At 39.8% G+C, this 17,289-nt stretch overlaps 1 protein-coding gene across 1 annotated transcript in view; it reads left to right on the top strand.

Annotated features, from left to right (window-relative positions):
- KCNMB4 (potassium calcium-activated channel subfamily M regulatory beta subunit 4) overlaps positions 1-13,453 on the top strand; it is a 73,696-nt gene extending 60,243 nt beyond the window's left edge. Inside the window, exon 3 of the mRNA XM_043887135.1 lies at positions 10,023-13,453. Within this exon, the coding sequence (XP_043743070.1) occupies positions 10,023-10,191 (169 nt within the window). The 3' untranslated portion in view covers positions 10,192-13,453. The remainder of the gene's footprint in view (positions 1-10,022) is intronic.
- The last annotated feature ends 3,836 nt before the right edge of the window (positions 13,454-17,289 follow it).

Genomic DNA, 17,289 nt, shown 5'->3' with positions numbered 1-17,289 from the left:
TGAAACTTGAAACATTTAAGTTTCAATGTTGCTGAAAACAGAAACATTTAAGAATACCCACATCAGAGTTTTACAGATTGGGTATCAATGACTAAATAAGAGTTCCTACCTGAAAATCTTGTGTGCCATAGCCACCTCGCACCTGTGGCAATTCAACTGAATATTTGGATTGTTTTTATTTTTTTCATTTATTTATTTTTGGCCATGCTGCGCAGCTTGTGGAATCTTAATTCGAATCAGACGCAGGGCCCGTGACAGTGAGAGCACCAAGTCTTAACCACGGAACCGCCAGGGATTTATATCAACTGAATATTTGTCTATACATTAGAGACTTTTATAGAAAACTTTCAAACACTGTCTGAAGCCCAACTCCATGCACTGTCTGAAGCCCAAAGCTCTCTGGGAATGAATACATGTCAGGTTCTTCAGTATTCAATATAAAATATGTTGTCACTTCAGTGACAGGAATCTAACCTGACAGAAGACTCTCCTTTCAACCCATAACCGAGACTGCTTTCCAGTGATCTCAGTCTTGAACGACTTGCTCTTGTTATTGTGAAAAACCAGACTGATACATTTGATATTTAAAAAGCATTGTTGGTAGGAGGTGTAGGTGAGTGACAGGGAGGGCTTATCACAGGGTACAAAGAAACTTTGGCGGCAGGGGATACATCTACCAGCTTGATTTTGGTGATGGTTTCACAGGTGTATACTGTGAAACTCGTCAGGTTGTATACTTTAAGTGTGTGCAGTTTGTTATATGTATACTACAGTAAAACTGGAGTAAAATAATGTTTAGGTCAGGTATTACCAAGTGTGAGTAATCATCAACCTCACCTGGAAGCTTATTTAAAACCTCAGAAGAACTGAAGCCTTGAAATCAGTATTTGAAAACCCCTAATATGGTTTCATTAACCAGCTTTTGTAAACCTGCTTGTTAAGGGCCTTTAAATGTGTTATACAGATTGCTTCATGTAAAAATGCACACAACCTAATTTATGGTGGTTAGCCCTAGCAAAAATTTCAATCTGGTGAACTGACAGACTTCCTTTTCTTATATAATGACAACGTGTAACTCATCTCTGTTCCTTTTCCCTTGGGCACTGGGATGCTCGAGAGGTAAGTTCCATTTCTGCTTTAAGGCAGGAGTTTTTCTTAGCCTGGGATTTCTGTTTTATTTCTATCCTAATCACATTTTACTTCTTCTTTACTGTCAGTTTAAAGATTTTATTGTATTTAAGTTTTTTGTTTTTATTTTTATCTGTTTCTGATTTTTTTTTCAGATTTTTTTTTTAAAGTAGGTCATGTTACCAATAATAAACAAGATTTAGAGCAGGAATAGATAGAATCTCTTTAAAAGGTTCAAAAGATGAAATCATGACCTTTTTTATGTCATTTGGCTATGCCGCTGTACCAGAGGCCTGGCATATATGAACTAACATTATGCCTGCAGAATTATTGTGATTGTGATAATGATGAGGCATTTGTAGACTTTGAAGTGAGATTTCATCAAAATACTTAAGTGCAATTTTCAGTAGTGAGATAGCATATTCTTTCTCATAGTAGTATGGGTAAAGCTTGGCAACTAACATAATTTCCAATGTTTATTGTATACTGATGTATAAATGTACATAATTAACACACACCTATTCTAAGAAAGGTTCAATGAGTGCTCTAAAGATTCACAGAATTTTGCAAGGTAAAATAAATTAGAAAAATGTGAAGAAAATAAGACAAAGCATGAAAGGTCTGATTGGCACAAAAAAAGTCAACATAGTCTTGCTGGAGATGGGAATATTTTAACTTTCTAGCGGCCCATATGAAAAGTTTCTCTGCTCATGTAAGAAGTACGTGTGATCATAAATCTAGAAAGATCTCTGTTTCCTATAAGATCTTCATGGAGAAAGCACTTTGAAGGAGATCGTCTTGTCTTTTAGTGGGGACCGTTACCATCATGTCATGCTAGTAAATTATAATGCAGTTCAGATTTTTATGTGAACTGGTTAAGATGAGTTTAAGAAATTTTCCAGTCCATTAAAAAAAGAGATTGTCAACATTTTTTCTCCTTGTTAGCCAACAGAACAAGCATTGTGGGGTGGAAGAAATCTCCTTTGGTGATACAAAGTCAAAGGGAATCAGTTTTTTTTAATTGAGGATGATACATACCAAATCTTTGTCTTCCTGTCTGGTATCACTAGGTCAGTTTCTAGGCTATAGGGTGCTTTTTTACCAATTAGAACAAAGGACCACCACCCCCCAACCCTAGGCAAATCTAGCATTCAGATCTAGATTTCCACCCCTATCTCTCCTCCCATTACCAGCCCCCCTGCTCCCCTCCTTTCTTATCTCAGGGCACCTTTATTTTATTTAAAAAAAAATTTTTTTTTTAATGTGACCGCTTTAAAAATCTTTATTGACTTTGTTACAGTATTGCTTATGTTTTGTGTTTTGGTTTTTTGGCGGCAAGGCATCTGGGATCTCAGCTCCCTGACCAGGGATCAAACCTGCAATCCCTGCATTGGAAGGCAAAGTCTTAATCTCTGGACAACCAGGGAAGTCCCACAGGGCACATTTTGTGCAGTGCACATGCGCAAAAGTATGTGGCAGTCATGAAACTGGACTGAAGGATCAATTAGGCAGTTTCAGAAATAGCCAGCTAAACAGCCTCATGTTTCACCCTCATTTTTTTTTAACTAATAGAATTTTTCACAGGGCTTATTAAACTTTATTAGGTATTAGAATCACACAGGAGCTTCTTAAAAATGCATATTTCTGGATACTGCAACCTCCAATTCTGATATATTAAACCAGGGATTGAAACCCAGGAAGCTACATTTCAACAAAAAGCAAGCTGATTCCAATTTGAGAAAAGCTGGCCAAGGAGTAAATAGTACAGGTTTAAAAATCATACTGATAGAATTTCAAATTGTTGTGTCATTATAAGTTGTGTAAACTTGGGAAAACTAACCTTTCTTTCTTTATTTTTATTTTAATATTTATTTATTTGGCGGTACCAGGCCTTAGTTGCAGCACGTGAACTCTCAGTTGCGGCACATAGGATCTAGTTCCCTGAACAGGGATCGAATCCGAGCCCCCTGTATTGGGAGTGTGGAGTCTTAGCCATTGGACCGCCAGGGAAATCTGGGAAAACCAACTTTTCCTTGCCTCAGTTTCTTTGATTGTAAAGTGCCAATTAAAAATTCTTCCAGCACAGGGTTATTTTAAGGATGAAGTCAGATTAAATGTTCTACCAGAGTACCTGGAGGGTAGTAAGCACATAATAAATGCCGGTTACTGTTTTCACAATATACTTTCAAAGCTCTATTCAGGGTAAGTCCAACCCTTAGGAAAGTATTTTTAAGGGAACGCGCAGACAGCACTTACTCTCATTTTATGATATTCGTCTGCACCCTCCTCAGGGCATAGAAGTGCTTTCCATTAGCATATCTATACAACCCCAAAGAAATCTCTTGCTTACTTCTTTGAAGTCTTCAGATACAAAGTAGTCATCCTTTTTTATTTTTTATTTTTGCTTATTGCCTACATCCTCATCACCATGCTTATTTTAATACATAATATTCAGATCTCATCAAGCCATTTATCTAGTTTGCGAATGCTGAAAACAGTGATTATTTTTTTTTCAATGTTTCCCTTTAGTCTCACTATTATGGAATTATGGAAAACTGAATTCTAAGCCCAAATCCCCTTGGGAATAATTTTTGATAACTCATCTGAAGTCTGCCTTGTAACATTGCAGGAAGCTGGGGCAGAGTTGGGGGTTCCCTTCCATTAAGGCACTAACTGCCCAGTTGAAAGAGCCAGACTTTATATCACGAAGACAATTTAGAGATAATCTCAGTAAAACCTATAACTGAATGTGGACTTAAGCATTACTCTGCAGAGAAATAAGTTTTTCCTATAGTGGAGGAAAAGCTGTTTTTCCTTCTACCCAGCTTAGGTTCATTTCTTGTGTATATGTGCATGCTCAGACTGTCTGACTCTTTGAGACCCCATAGACTATAGCTCACCAGGCTCCTCTGTCCATGGAATTTTCTAGTCAAGAATACTGGAGTGGGTTGCCATGTCCTACTCCAGAGGTTCATTGCCTGGGGCCTTGTAAATCAGACTGAAAAAAGACTGATTAAACAGAGAAGTCTATGTACACCTGTGTATACAAGGGAGCACTCAGTGATGAGATTCAAAGAGGTAGTTAGAACTTGGGCTTATGGCATCTTTAAAAAAAAGAAAAGAAAGTGATAAATGATTAGAGAAGAGGCAAGATGAAGGATAAGGACCTTGAGTTTCTAGGGCAGCATATTGTAGGGAGGTAAATATTTTAGGAGCTAATAGAAGATAAGTGCTGAGTTAATAAAGTTCATTTTATAGATTTCGTTGGTGCCATCCCTGGGCCATTAGGGTCTAAACTTGTCTCCGGTGATTAACTTCTGTCCTTCCAGGAAGAGAAAGGAGGGGGATACCTTTACAAATTTGTGTCCTCCTTTCAGGCAAACAGGGAAAGTGTGGAGAGCTTTCCTTGAATATGATTCTTCTCAGTTGCCTTCATTTCAAAATAATCCTTATGCTAAAGTAGGATATTCTGTACCCTTCATTCCCATTGAAGGAGACCGTGGAGCATTTTAGGACCGTGTGAAGCGGAAACAGACACTAGTTATTTTAGAAACCAGGTACATTTTTATATAATATTTCTACCTCAAAGAAGGCTTTTGAAGCATTTACAAATTCAACATAGCTAACTCAAGTGAATGATGTTGTTTTGTCATTTGAAATATTAAAATCAAATTTTCCCCCAAGGGCTTTAGTAGGTGTGGAATGCTAAACAGTTTTTAGATAAAGCAAATATCTGGGTCCAGCAATTTCCAGTTATTGTTTCTTTCCTCCTTTTATTCATTCTTTTTAGTAAATGTTCCTCAAACTGTGTTTCAGAAATATGTTTAACGGTTCCAACCACCTTCGTCTGGGACTGTTTTCCTGACTCAGTTTTACGGTACAGTGATGTCCCTTACCTGCAGGTGAGGGGTGTGTTCCAAACCCCGAGTGGAGAGTACATCTAACTGAACCCTGTATAGATATGTTCCAAACCCCAAGTGGGGAGTACTTCTCACTGAACCCTATATATACTATGTTTTTTCCTATACATAATATCTATGACAAATTTATAAATTAGACACAGTAAGAGAATATCTGAATTGCCAGCATCACTACTCTTGTGCTTTGGGGTTAATATTAAGTAAAATAGTAGTGATTTGAATACAGGCACTGCAATATCGTGACGGTGGGTCTGATAACCGTGATAGCTACTAAGTGACTACCAGGTAGGACATTCTGGACAGAGGGATGATTTACATCACGGGTCGGACAGAGCAGGGTGACAAGAGATTCTACCATGACTCTCAGCATGGCACACAATTTAAAGCTTATGGATTGTTTATTTCTGGGACTTTCCATTTAATATTTTCAGATCTCAGTTGATTCAAGGTAACTGAAACTATGGAAAGCAAAACTACAGGTAAGGGAAGGGGATGCCTGTATTGTGGTAAAGGATTCAACCTCAAGAATTATGTCTAGAAAAAGGATAGAAGATACTCACTGAATTATTTTACTAGAAAATTAGCCGCAAAACACATCAATTTGGAAATCACATGCAAATTAATTAAATAGCATTAAAAATCCAAGTCCCCTTCCACCAACCTCCCGCTTTTTTAACTATTTCAGCCATGTATAATTACATAGTCCATGATGTTAAGTACATTCACATTACTATACACTCACCTTTTGATGAAGAATCTAGATCATCTTTGTACAAATCAGGAGTAGAACAATCCAAGAAAGAAGGGGAGGGAAGGAGAGGGGAAAGGAAAGTAAGAAGGCAGGGAGGTAGGAATAAAGGTAAGAAGGAAGGGAAGGAACTTCTCTGCGTGGTCATTGGTTAAGAATCTGCCTGCCAGTGCAGGGGACGTGGATGGGTTCAATCCCTTGTCCGGGACTGAGCATGCTGCAGCGCAGTTAAGCCCATGCACCACAACTGTTGAAGCCTGCATGCTCTGGAGCCCTGTGCCACACCTGCTGAGTCCATGTACTTTAGTTACTGGGCCTGTGTGCCTAGAGCTTGTGCTCGACAACAGGAGAAGCCACCACAACGAGAAGCCCGCACACTGCAGCTAGAGACTAGCCCCAATTCGCCACAACTCGAGAAAGACCACGTGCAGCAATCAAGACCCAGTGCAGCCATAAATAAATCAAAAAGAAGGAAGGGAAGAAGGAGGGTCATCCCAAGATAACTTTAGCTTTCACTTGCCTTGCACACTTAGAGAGTTTGACAGCTGTGAGCTCTCATAGCTGAAAAAAGAACCATTGGCAGTGCTACAGGTGGGATTTCAAAGACTGTAAAATATGTTGCTCCCTATTTTTGGACCCAGGTCTCTACTTTTTTACATTCAAGGCTTGAAGTTTGTTGAAATTTTGCATGGATAACAAGATGGGATGCAGTTGGGATGGTTTTCCCTTGATCAGTGGGAAGCTGTTACTAAGCACCTTCTATGTGCAGAATAACAGACAATGACACAGTCAAGGGTCTTAAAGGAGCAAAGGATATGCACATTAATATAAATCACAAATCAGTGGTAGCAGAAGTCTGTTTTTAAAAAAACTTTTTATTTTATGTTGGAGTATAGCAGATTAACAATGTTGTGATAGTTTCCGGTGGAGAGCAAAGGGGACTCAGCCAGACATAGAGGTGTATTCATTCTCTCCCAAACTCCTCTCCTATCCATGCTGCCACGTAATACTGAGCACACTTCTCCAAATGATAGCACAGGTCTTGAAGACAATGTTTTGGTACAGGAATTCAGATAAAGGAGTAACTTCTGCAAGCTGGAATGATTTTTGCTTAATTGTTACAATGACTCTGCATTCACTTAGTTCAAATTCTAATTGAAATCAAATGTCAATAAAAATCTCACTTTGTTTACAGAATTTGAAACACTATGCACAAAAAAGGGCAAGGATTATGTAATTTCAAAGCCAATCTGCCAAACCATTTTTATTAATGCTACATGATGACTGCATTGTAGATAGAAGAGACATACCCAGCATTCTTTGTCAGTCTTCTGGGAAACTAGGGCTTGAATTATGAGAGCTGTGATTAGTGAGAGCGCCTCAGGAATGCCTTCCTCTGTTAAATGCATTGCTTTTGTACTCTAAAGCTTCTGATGTTCTTGAGGGCAATTGGACTGATTTTACTGCATTATTTTATTTTCTAGTGGAAGCATCACTACTCCAGTATAATGGAACAAACTTTTCTGTGGATGAAATGGAAATATTGGGTTGGCCAAAAAGTTCCCTCAGGCATTTCTGTACCATTTTATGGAAAAATATGAATGAACTTTTTGGTCAACCCAATACCTTGAACATGTAAACCTCTTGTATGAAAGCAAAATTCCCAGTATCTAAGTGGCCAAAGATGACATGTCATGGTTTGTGGAAGATATTGTTACTTCCTATGAATGAGACCAATGTTGAAATTGCAAATAGAACCCTCACGTTTTAAGCTATGTTGCTAAGACTTTGCAGAATTTATCAAGAAAGTGGTCAGTGGTTTCAAATGATGGCTAATCCTACCCAGAAGCATGGGAAAATGCGTTAAATGCAACCATTCACTGTTCGTGGTGAAGCTAACCTGAAGACTACGCCATAGGTCTTCATGACTAAATTCAAATAGTGACTTTAGTTGGCCTTTTTTTAATCTGTGTGAGATTTTTGTTAGAAGATATGAGTGTTGGTGCATAATTATTGCTTCTAATCTTTGATTCTAGCACACTTACTCAAGTGTTTCTTTTTTAAAATTAATTAATTTATCTTAATGGAAGGATAATTAATTTACAATATTGTGATGGTTTTTGCCATTCATCGATATGAATCAGCCATGGGTACACCTGTGTCCCCCCATCCCGAACCCCCCTCCCACCTCCCTCCCTACCCTATCCCTCTGGGTTGTCCCAGAGCACTGGCTTTGGGTGTTCTGCCTCATGCATCAAACGTGCACTGGTCATCTGTTTTACATATGGTAATATACATGTTTCAGTGCTATTCTTTCTAATCATCCCACCCTCGCCTTCTCCCACAGAGTCCAAAAGTCTGTCCTTTACATCTGTGTCTCTTTTGCTGCCCTGCATATAAGATCGTCGTTACTGTCTTTCTAAATTCCATATATATGCATTAATATATAGTATTTCCCTGGAGGAGGGCACAGCAACCCACTCCAGTATTCTTGTCTGGAAAACCCCGCGGACAAAGGAGTCTGCGGAGTTCAGTCCATCGTTTGCAAAGAATCAGACATGACTGAAGTGACTGAGCACATACAGTATTTGTCTTTGTCTTTCTGACTTGTGAGCTTAGTGAAGTCGCTCAGTCGTGTCTGACTCTTTGCCACCCCATGGACTGTAGCCTACCAGGCTCCTCCATCCATGGGATTTTCCAGGCAATAGTACTGAAGTGGGTTGCCATTTCCTTCTCCAGGGGATCTTCCTAATCAGGGATCGAACCCGGGTCCCCTGCATTGTAGACAGACACTTTACCATCTGAGCCACCCCAGAAGTCCTTTCTGACTTACTTCACTCTATATAATAGGATCCAGTTTCATCCACCTCATTAGAACTGACTCAGATGTGTTCCTTTTTATTAGCTGACTTTTTGTGTAAATTAAGATCATTTGGCAGGTACATGAAAAGATGCTCAACATCACTCATCATCAGGGAAATGCAAATCAAAAGCACAATGAAATATCACCTCATACCTGTCAGAATAAATCAAAGAGACAAAAATAATAAGTATTGGTGAAGATGTGGAGAAGGGGAAGGTTCACATACTGTTGAAGCCTTGCTTGGAGAATTTTGAACATTACTTTGCTAGCGTGTGAGATGAGTGCAGTTGTGCAATAGTTTGAGCACTCTTTGACATTGGCCTTCTTAGGAATTGGAACGAAAACTGTTTGTGTACCATTGAGGGGAGTGTAAATTAGTGCAACCACTGTGGAAACAGTATGAAGCCACTATGGAAATAGTGTGGAAATATTTTCTCAAAAAATTAAAATTAGAACAATCATATGATCCAACAGTTTCACTCCTGGGTATTTATCTGATGAAAATGAAGACACTAATTTGAAAAGATGTATGCACCTGCATGTTTATTACAGCATTATTTACAATAGCCAAGACATGGCAGCAGCCTGTGTCCAACAATCAGAGTAGCTAAAGAAAATGTGATTTTATATATTTATATATATATAAACTATATATATATATAAGTTATATAGTATATATAGTGGAACATTATTCAACCATAAAAAAAACCAAAATCTTGCCTTTTTTGACAGCATGAATGGACCTTGAGGGTATTATGCTAAGTGAAATAAGTCAGATAGAGAAAAACAAATGTCTTTATATGTGTCATATGATTTCACTTACATGTAGAATTGCATCTAAATATATAAACACATATAAACAACAAACACAGCAGACAACCGAGTTTATAGATGTAGAGATTAGATTGTGGTTGCCAGAGGTGAAGCGTTGGGGAGGTGGGCAAAATGTGTGAAAGGGTAAAAAGCCAGCTATCATTTGGGTCTGGTTTTGTTTGACAGCGCCAGCTCATAAGTCATTTTTAGACTGAGTCAGCAGATGTTAAAGGATGAGTGAGTAGATGGAATATGTTAAGCAATTTAGAATGGGGGAAAATAATGGAATAAGAGATTGCTGCACTTTTGACATTTCACATGTAAATTGCATTATAAATAATATGCACCAGTTACTTGATTCAGGACCTCAGACCTTTCTGTAATGGATTTGAAGCACAAAATACAGTATTTATAGCCAGCGTGGAGTCTTCACTTTCAAGAATGGTTATATTCTTGGGGCTAGAAAGCCAGCTGAGCTCCACTTGTGAAGAGTTCTGCCATGCCAAGGCAGTTGACCGCTCTCTCTTTCCTCTTCTCCACTGTCCTGCAGACCAGACGATGTGCTCCTGCATCGCACGCATGACGAGATAGTCCTCCTGCATTGCTTCCTTTGGCCCCTGGTGACGTTCGTGGTGGGTGTTCTCATTGTGGTCCTGACCATCTGTGCCAAGAGCCTAGCAGTCAAGGCAGAAGCCATGAAGAAGCGCAAGTTCTCTTAAGGGGAGTTGGCTCGTGGGAAGTGAAGCCCAGCAGCTGCTCTCGTCTGCACACATCTACCTGCAGAGCCTGCTTCCCGGCCGAGGAGATGGAAGGGGCTGTGAGAGGTCTCCGAGAGGCTCCCCCTCAATGACAGCAGAAGCAGGCACAACCGGAAGACCTGGAACCTCATCGATTGTTTTCCATGTGTCGTAGCAATAGCTGCAGGGTCAAGCTCTGAGCTGTATGGAGTTATCTGTTTCAGAAAATCCTATAGAAGTTAATTTTCTTCGGGGAAGTAACAGTATATAATTGTACAGTGTAGAATACAAACTATTATGATTTATGCTACCTAAAAATATTAAAATAGAGTGGTCTGTGTTCTTTTCTATTTCCTTTTTTATGCTTTGAACACCAGGGTTTTAAAAAAGGGTCTTATGGGTTTCATTTGATTTTGCTAGGTGAAACTTTTACCTGGACACAGGGATTCCTGCACAAATCTTGACCTCACAATGTAACCCCCAGTCTCCAGTATGAAGGAGTACGTTAGACTCCTATTTGAAAAGGGAAAACTGCCACTGTTAACTCAGTCTGCAGTCACTTCTGTGACTCTCCAGCAAGGAACCCTCAAAGATGAAAACATTCTCCCAACACTCCATTGTTTCTCACCAGATTATTTCTTAAGAGAGGGAGGTGATTCTGAACAAGGTCTGTCCTAGCTCTAAGAGCACTGTGCCTCATTATTCATCTGTTCAGGTAATTTTTGATGGGTTTTTGTCTCTCTGCAGTAGAATGTACATGATGTGAAGGACACATTTCAGCTTATTTAAATGCAGTTTTCATTTTTCTTTTAGGTCAGGAAAAAAATGATCAAAATCAGTTAATTTTATTTTCTTTGTCCTTGCCTTGATGTTTTCAGTTTTAAAATGAGAATATTGCTGCAGTTGTTAATGTTTGCCTAGACAAGCCTGGAGACGCAAGCCAGCTCACATCACTCTGCCGCTGAGCTCTCTGCGCCTTTATCAGAAGTTCATGGACGAGACAGTACTTCTTTGCATCTGTTCATAAACTCAGATTCCAAATATCAATCACATCTAAGTGACTATCTAAGCTCCTCTATTTATTTACCATGTAGAATCAAACCTTTGCTTACAAGAGATGTACAAATTTTTGGTTGAGGAAAAACTGACAACACACACTTTATTTGCTTTCTTCTTATTCTTCAGACGTGTTTCTGTTAGAATGATGACAAATTGGAATGTAAGGACAAGCTACCCTCATTTATTTTGCTCAGCATTCTAAGAAAGATACATATTAGTGGCTTGATGATTTCCTGACTTTGGGTCCACATAGCAATGTTTTCTTAAATTTGAAACTCAAGTAACTGAAAGAACCATTGTCATCTGTGGAAGACTAGGGTGTTGGATGAGTAAGATATTTTTCTTCCAATTCAAGTGTTAGAGATTTCACTGTGAAAAAGGCCTTGAACACACTATTTATGACATCCTTTGAGGCAGCTACTGTGCCTTGACTTCAATCCCAGTTTTCTGTTGCAGCATCTCTGTTGTCTCAGCAACAAAGTGAACCATTCTGAAGCACAGAGTAACATGAAAATGGGGCTCAGAGAAAGTCAACGTCATTGCATTACATTGTGGGAGATGTATTGTGTAGATGAAGTCTCTTTATCCATTTTATCTAAATCCAATAATCTGTAATTAATTGACTACAGGGAGTTGATAAAAACAGTGCGTGAACATACATGTTGGTAAAAAGGGAAGTTGATATATATTGATGTGAGTTTTTATTTACCAGTTTTTAACCATTTATATTAAATAAATGCTTCTATTTAGGCTCAAAGAGTATACCTGGTTATATTCTGTAGGTTGATTTTTGGAAAAAAGGAGAAGCACGCTGAATTACTGAGGTCACATATAATTTTAAAATCTTCCTTGCTTATAGCCAGTTAAATTTGAGGTACTTTATTTATACTTATCATTAAAGATAAAATTCAATGGAACAACATTTTTAAGATCACAGAAGACAAAGAAGCTTAACTTCTTAATATTTCAATTCTCTTTTTTTTCTAAATATAAACGAGGAAATGGTATAAGCTGCTGGAACAGAAACCCCCAAATATGATGACTCATGTAAGACAGAAGTTTCTTTCTTTCTCTTATGGCAATCCGGAGGTACCTGAGAAGTCATCCAGGAGGGCAGGTCTGTTTCTTAAGGTAATCAAGGAACCCAAGCTTGTCTACCTTGTCCTCTCATTACCAAAGGTGTTATTCATCCCATGGTCAAAGTGGGCTCAAAAATACACACCCATTCTGCAGCCCGTGAAAAGAGAGCAATTTGGGAGCTAGCTATTGGGTTGACCAAGAGTTCGTTCTGGTTTTTTCATAAGGTGTTAACCTTTTGAAAAAGTCTGTACAAGCTTTTTCGGCCAACCCAATGCTTCCTTTTAAGGAAGTTCCAGCCATCACTCTGCTCATAGTCCATCCGTGAATACCGATTACATAAGTATACCTAGCTTCAAGGAAGACTGGGACCTGTTGTCTCCAGCTAGATGGACATGTGTCCTATTAAAGCTCCAGGAAAAAAGGAAAAGGGGAGAATGATACTAGAGTTAAAGACAGGAATGATGGGCAGCTGTCAGTGGCCCATGCTATGATGAAAATCTGGGCAGGGATGACAAAGATCTGTTGCCTTGGCAGGATGTACAGTCCTTGGTTAGACCTTGAATCTTCTCTCTGGGAGAAACTCCCTTGTCCTCTGTTCTCTCTGGCCTCTGCTTTGACTTCTAGGAGATTCTTGCTCATCAGACTTCATAGCCACATCTGAAGCTTTTGGGAGGCATCACAGCTTTTGCAGGCCCCCACCTGCTGGTGCACATTTGTAGAGTAGACCTAGATTTCTTTAGAGACTGAACAAATGTAGATTTTTCAAGTTTATAGGGTGGTTGTTTAATTGACTGCAGTAGGGAGTTTGACTCTATTTTTGATGTTGGGATGCTAACAGCTTTCCCTTTCTGCTCCCCTTTTCCTTTCCCCTTCTGCTGCACATCTGGGCAAGCTGATTAGTGAGCCTGGGTAGCCCCTCCTTTGGACTGGGTGGGAAGTTCAAATCATACAAGCCCTGGCCTGCTTGCAGGAACCCTCCCTGCCCCACACCCTAAAAATAATAAAAGTCAAACCAGTCAAGTCATTTCTGGATCTGCTTGGGAACTGCTCCACTCTCCTAGAAAGTCTCATTCATTATGTGAATAATAAACCTTTTCATACCCTCTTGATGTGTGTATGGTTATTAGTCTCAACATCCAAACCAAATTTGGGGTATTGGGTTTTCATGTGGCCTCTGAAGGGGTGCTTACAACATTGGTGATGAAATTTCATCAAAACATGGTTTTGGGTGTTTTTGCTTTTAGTTTTGTTAGTTCACACAAAAGTATTCACAGTCAAAGAGCTACTCTTGTTATACTTCTTAAGGCAGCAGCATCTTATTTACTAGTCTCTGTGCTTGGCCCGTGTCTCCATCCCTCAGTTGAGGGGCAGCCACTTTGAAGCCTTCTGGAAAACCGGGTTTAAGTAAGAATGCTTCACCCTTTAGCTGGTCTTTTCTGCTCAGCTGACTTCCGTTGTCTGGTCAGTAATATTGGGATACTCAGTGGAGACTTTTAGAGAGACTGCATAATAATTTGCTTTTTGGTGCATAGAAATGGTTGGGCTGCAGGATATAGTCTTAGTTCCTGAAACAAGGCTGAATTACCTACTTGTAAATAGTTTTTCTTGTTTCACTATTTTTCATAGTTCCTTGCCAAAAACAGCAATAAAGCAGCCAATGCACATCATCACTCTGCTTTTTTTTTTTTAATTAACTGTTGTTTTAAATGTTTATTTATTGATTTATTTTTGGCTGTACTGGATCCTTGTTGCTGCATGCAGGGTTTCTCTCGTTGCGGAGAGCAGGGGCTATCCTAGTGGTGATGCGAGGGCTTCGGTCGTCATGGCCTGAGGGCTCCAGAGCATCGGCTCAGCAGTTACGGGGCCCAGGCTTACTTGCCCTGCGGCATGTGGGATCTTCCCCGACCAAGGATCAAACCCTCATCCCCTGCATCGCCAGGTAGATTCTCAACCACTGGACTCCCAGGGAAGCCCCACTCTGCTTTTTTTTCTAATTACTTGCCACAAAGCTCTAGGTTTGCCTATCAAGTCATTACAAGTGCCAGTTTTATCTAATGGTTAGCCAAAGCACAAGGGTCTCTAGTTTTCCATCCTGTAATATCTATTTCCTTGCTGCCTGGCAACAATACATAGCCACATATTTTGTTATGACAGGGCTATAATTTACATGGCCCTTCTCTCTTTTTGTATGAAGTATGGTTGCTTTACACTGTTGCCTTAGTTTCCACTGTAAAGCAAAGTGAATCAGCTACAGGATACACATACCCCTTCCCTCTTGAGCCTCCTTCCCACCCCATCCCCATCCCACCCCTCTAGGTCATCACAGAGCCCCGAGCTGAGCTCCCTGTGATACACGGCAGCGTCCCACTAGCTAGCTATCTTTCACATATGGTAGTCTATATATGTCAAGCCTAATCTCCCAATTCATTTCACCCTCCCCGGCCCTCACTGTGTCTACACATCTGTTCTCTCCTAGAGTCTGTCATACAGAGGGAAGTAAGTCAGCAAGAGAAAAAACAAGTATCATATATTAACGCATGTATGTGGAATCTAGAAAAATGGTACAGTTAAACCTAGTTCCAAGAAAGGAATAGACATGCAGACATATGTTCTGTTTTTCTGAATGGTCTCATCTGATGATCTCAGCTGGTGATTCCCACATCTATTCTCTCCTGTTTTGAGCTCTGAATGTATTTGCAATAGCTCCAATGAATTCTTTATTAAGAATAGCAATGGGTAGACAATGCAATGATGACAGATAATGCTGGTGGCTCAGATGGTAAAGAATCTTCCTGCAATGCAGGAGACCCAGGTTCGATCCCTGGATCAGGAAGATCCCCTGGAGAAGGAGATGGCAACACACTCCAGTATTCTTACGTGGAGAATCCCATGGACAGAGGAGCCTGGTGGGCTACAGTCCATGGGGTCACAAGGAGTCAGACACAACTGAGCAACTAATACTTTGAATGCAACAAAATAGTACCAAACAATATGGATAAGGAAACATTTCCGGCTCAGATAATTTGTCCTGAAAATTTATTGAAATAAACTGATTCATTGTAACATTTTTCTAACATCTCAGTGTTCCTAGCACATGCTCTACAGTTCAGTTGGTCCTGTCCCACGGCTTAGACCTCGCTTTTCACCATGTTTGTAAATCTGGTTCTTACTCATCAGATCTGAGCTTAAATATTGACTTTTCCTAGAAGCCTTCCCTGAATCCTATTTAAGTAGATTTCTCCTGTCATCGTCTTCCTCTCCATTCTTCTTTCTTCCTTTGTAGTACCTATTACTGCTTATACCTGTTTACTTATCTATTATTTCTCTCTTCCATTAGATGATACGATCCATAAGAACAGTGTTGGTGGAATATTTTTCCCCATGACTGGCATAGTGCCTGACACATTAAGATGCTAAATAAATAAGTGCTCCCCAGATCCATTATGTCCTTTGTACATATTGTTTCCACGTCCTTTCCAACAAGAAACTTATTGATCTTTCTATCCATAATGACAATGACAATAATGCCCAATTAACTTTTATTAAGTGGTTTCCATGTGCGTCTAAATGCCTTGTCTAACATCTTTCTAAGTTCTTCATCAAAGCTGTGCAGAGTAAGACACTTAGCATAGTACCCAGGGCATACTTAACCCTGGAAAAAATTAAAATTAATGAATAAACAAATACATGTTGCAATTTTAGCCTTTAAATGAAAAGTTATGACAGATACACTAATGTTTTTATATATAAATATTATATGCAGCCCGTTAAACAAAGAAAAGAAGAATAGTCACTCCATTCATTATCAAATTATCCTAAAACTGAAGAAGCTTATTACAAGTATTTATTATCTCATATCATTCCTGAAAGTTAGGAATCAGGAAGTAGCTTGACTGTAATTCTAAATTATTCCTGGTGAAATCTCACCACTTAGAAAGATAAGTGCATGGATTAGGGTTATAGTGGAATAAATTCAAAAACAGGGATCCAGCAGAATGATAGTGGGGAGCTTCTGATAAGAACACAATTGTCCATTAGACAGGAACCTTAGAACAAAAAGTGAGCAAAGTTCAATCATCTGTGTTTTTTGACTAACGTGAAGAAGCTTCCAAAGAAGTCATTGGAACAGATTTTTAAATTTTATTATTATTAAAAAAATTTTGGCCTCACTCTGCAGCATGTCGGACCTTATTTCCCAGACCAGGGATCAAACCGGCACCCTCTGCATTGGAAGGTGGAGTTTTAACCACTGGACTGCCAGGGAGAGGCTTCCCCGGTGGCTCAGTGGTAAAGAATCCACCTGCAATGCAGGAGATGCAGGTTCAATCCCTCGGTCGGGAAAATTCCCTGGAGGAGGAGATGGCAACCCACTCCAGTATTCTTGCCTGGAGAATCCCTTGGACAGAGGAGCCTAGTTGGCTACAGTCCATGGGATCACAGAGAATTGGACATGACTGAAGTGACAGCACACACCACCAAGTCCCAGGAATAAACTTTTTGATGGTGCTCAGTTCAGTTCAGCCGTGTCCAACACTTTGCGACCCCATGAATCACAGCACACCAGGCCTCCCCTGTCCATCACTAGCTCCCGGAGTTTACCAAGACTCATGTCCATTGAATTGGTGATGCCACCTAACCATCTTATCCTCTGTCATCCCCTTCTCCTCTTGCCTTCAATCTTTCCCAACATCAGGGTCTTTTCAAATAAGTCAGCTCTTCACATCAGGTAGCCAAACTATCGGAGTTTCAGCTTCAACATCAGTCCTTCCAATGAACACCCAGGACTGATCATCCTTTAGGATGGACTGGTTGGATCTCCTTGCAGTCCAAGGGACTCTCAAGAGTCTTCTCCAGCACCTCAGTTCAAAAGCATCAATTCTTCAGCACTCAGCTTTCTTTATAGTCCAACTCTCACATCCATACATGACTACTGGAAAAACC

The sequence above is a fragment of the Cervus elaphus genome, chromosome 3 (assembly GCF_910594005.1).
Source record: "Cervus elaphus chromosome 3, mCerEla1.1, whole genome shotgun sequence".
In the NCBI taxonomy this organism is placed as follows: domain Eukaryota; kingdom Metazoa; phylum Chordata; class Mammalia; order Artiodactyla; family Cervidae; genus Cervus; species Cervus elaphus.
The sequence above is the reverse complement of the archived record's forward strand: the minus strand, read 5'-3'. Positions and strand labels throughout refer to the sequence as shown.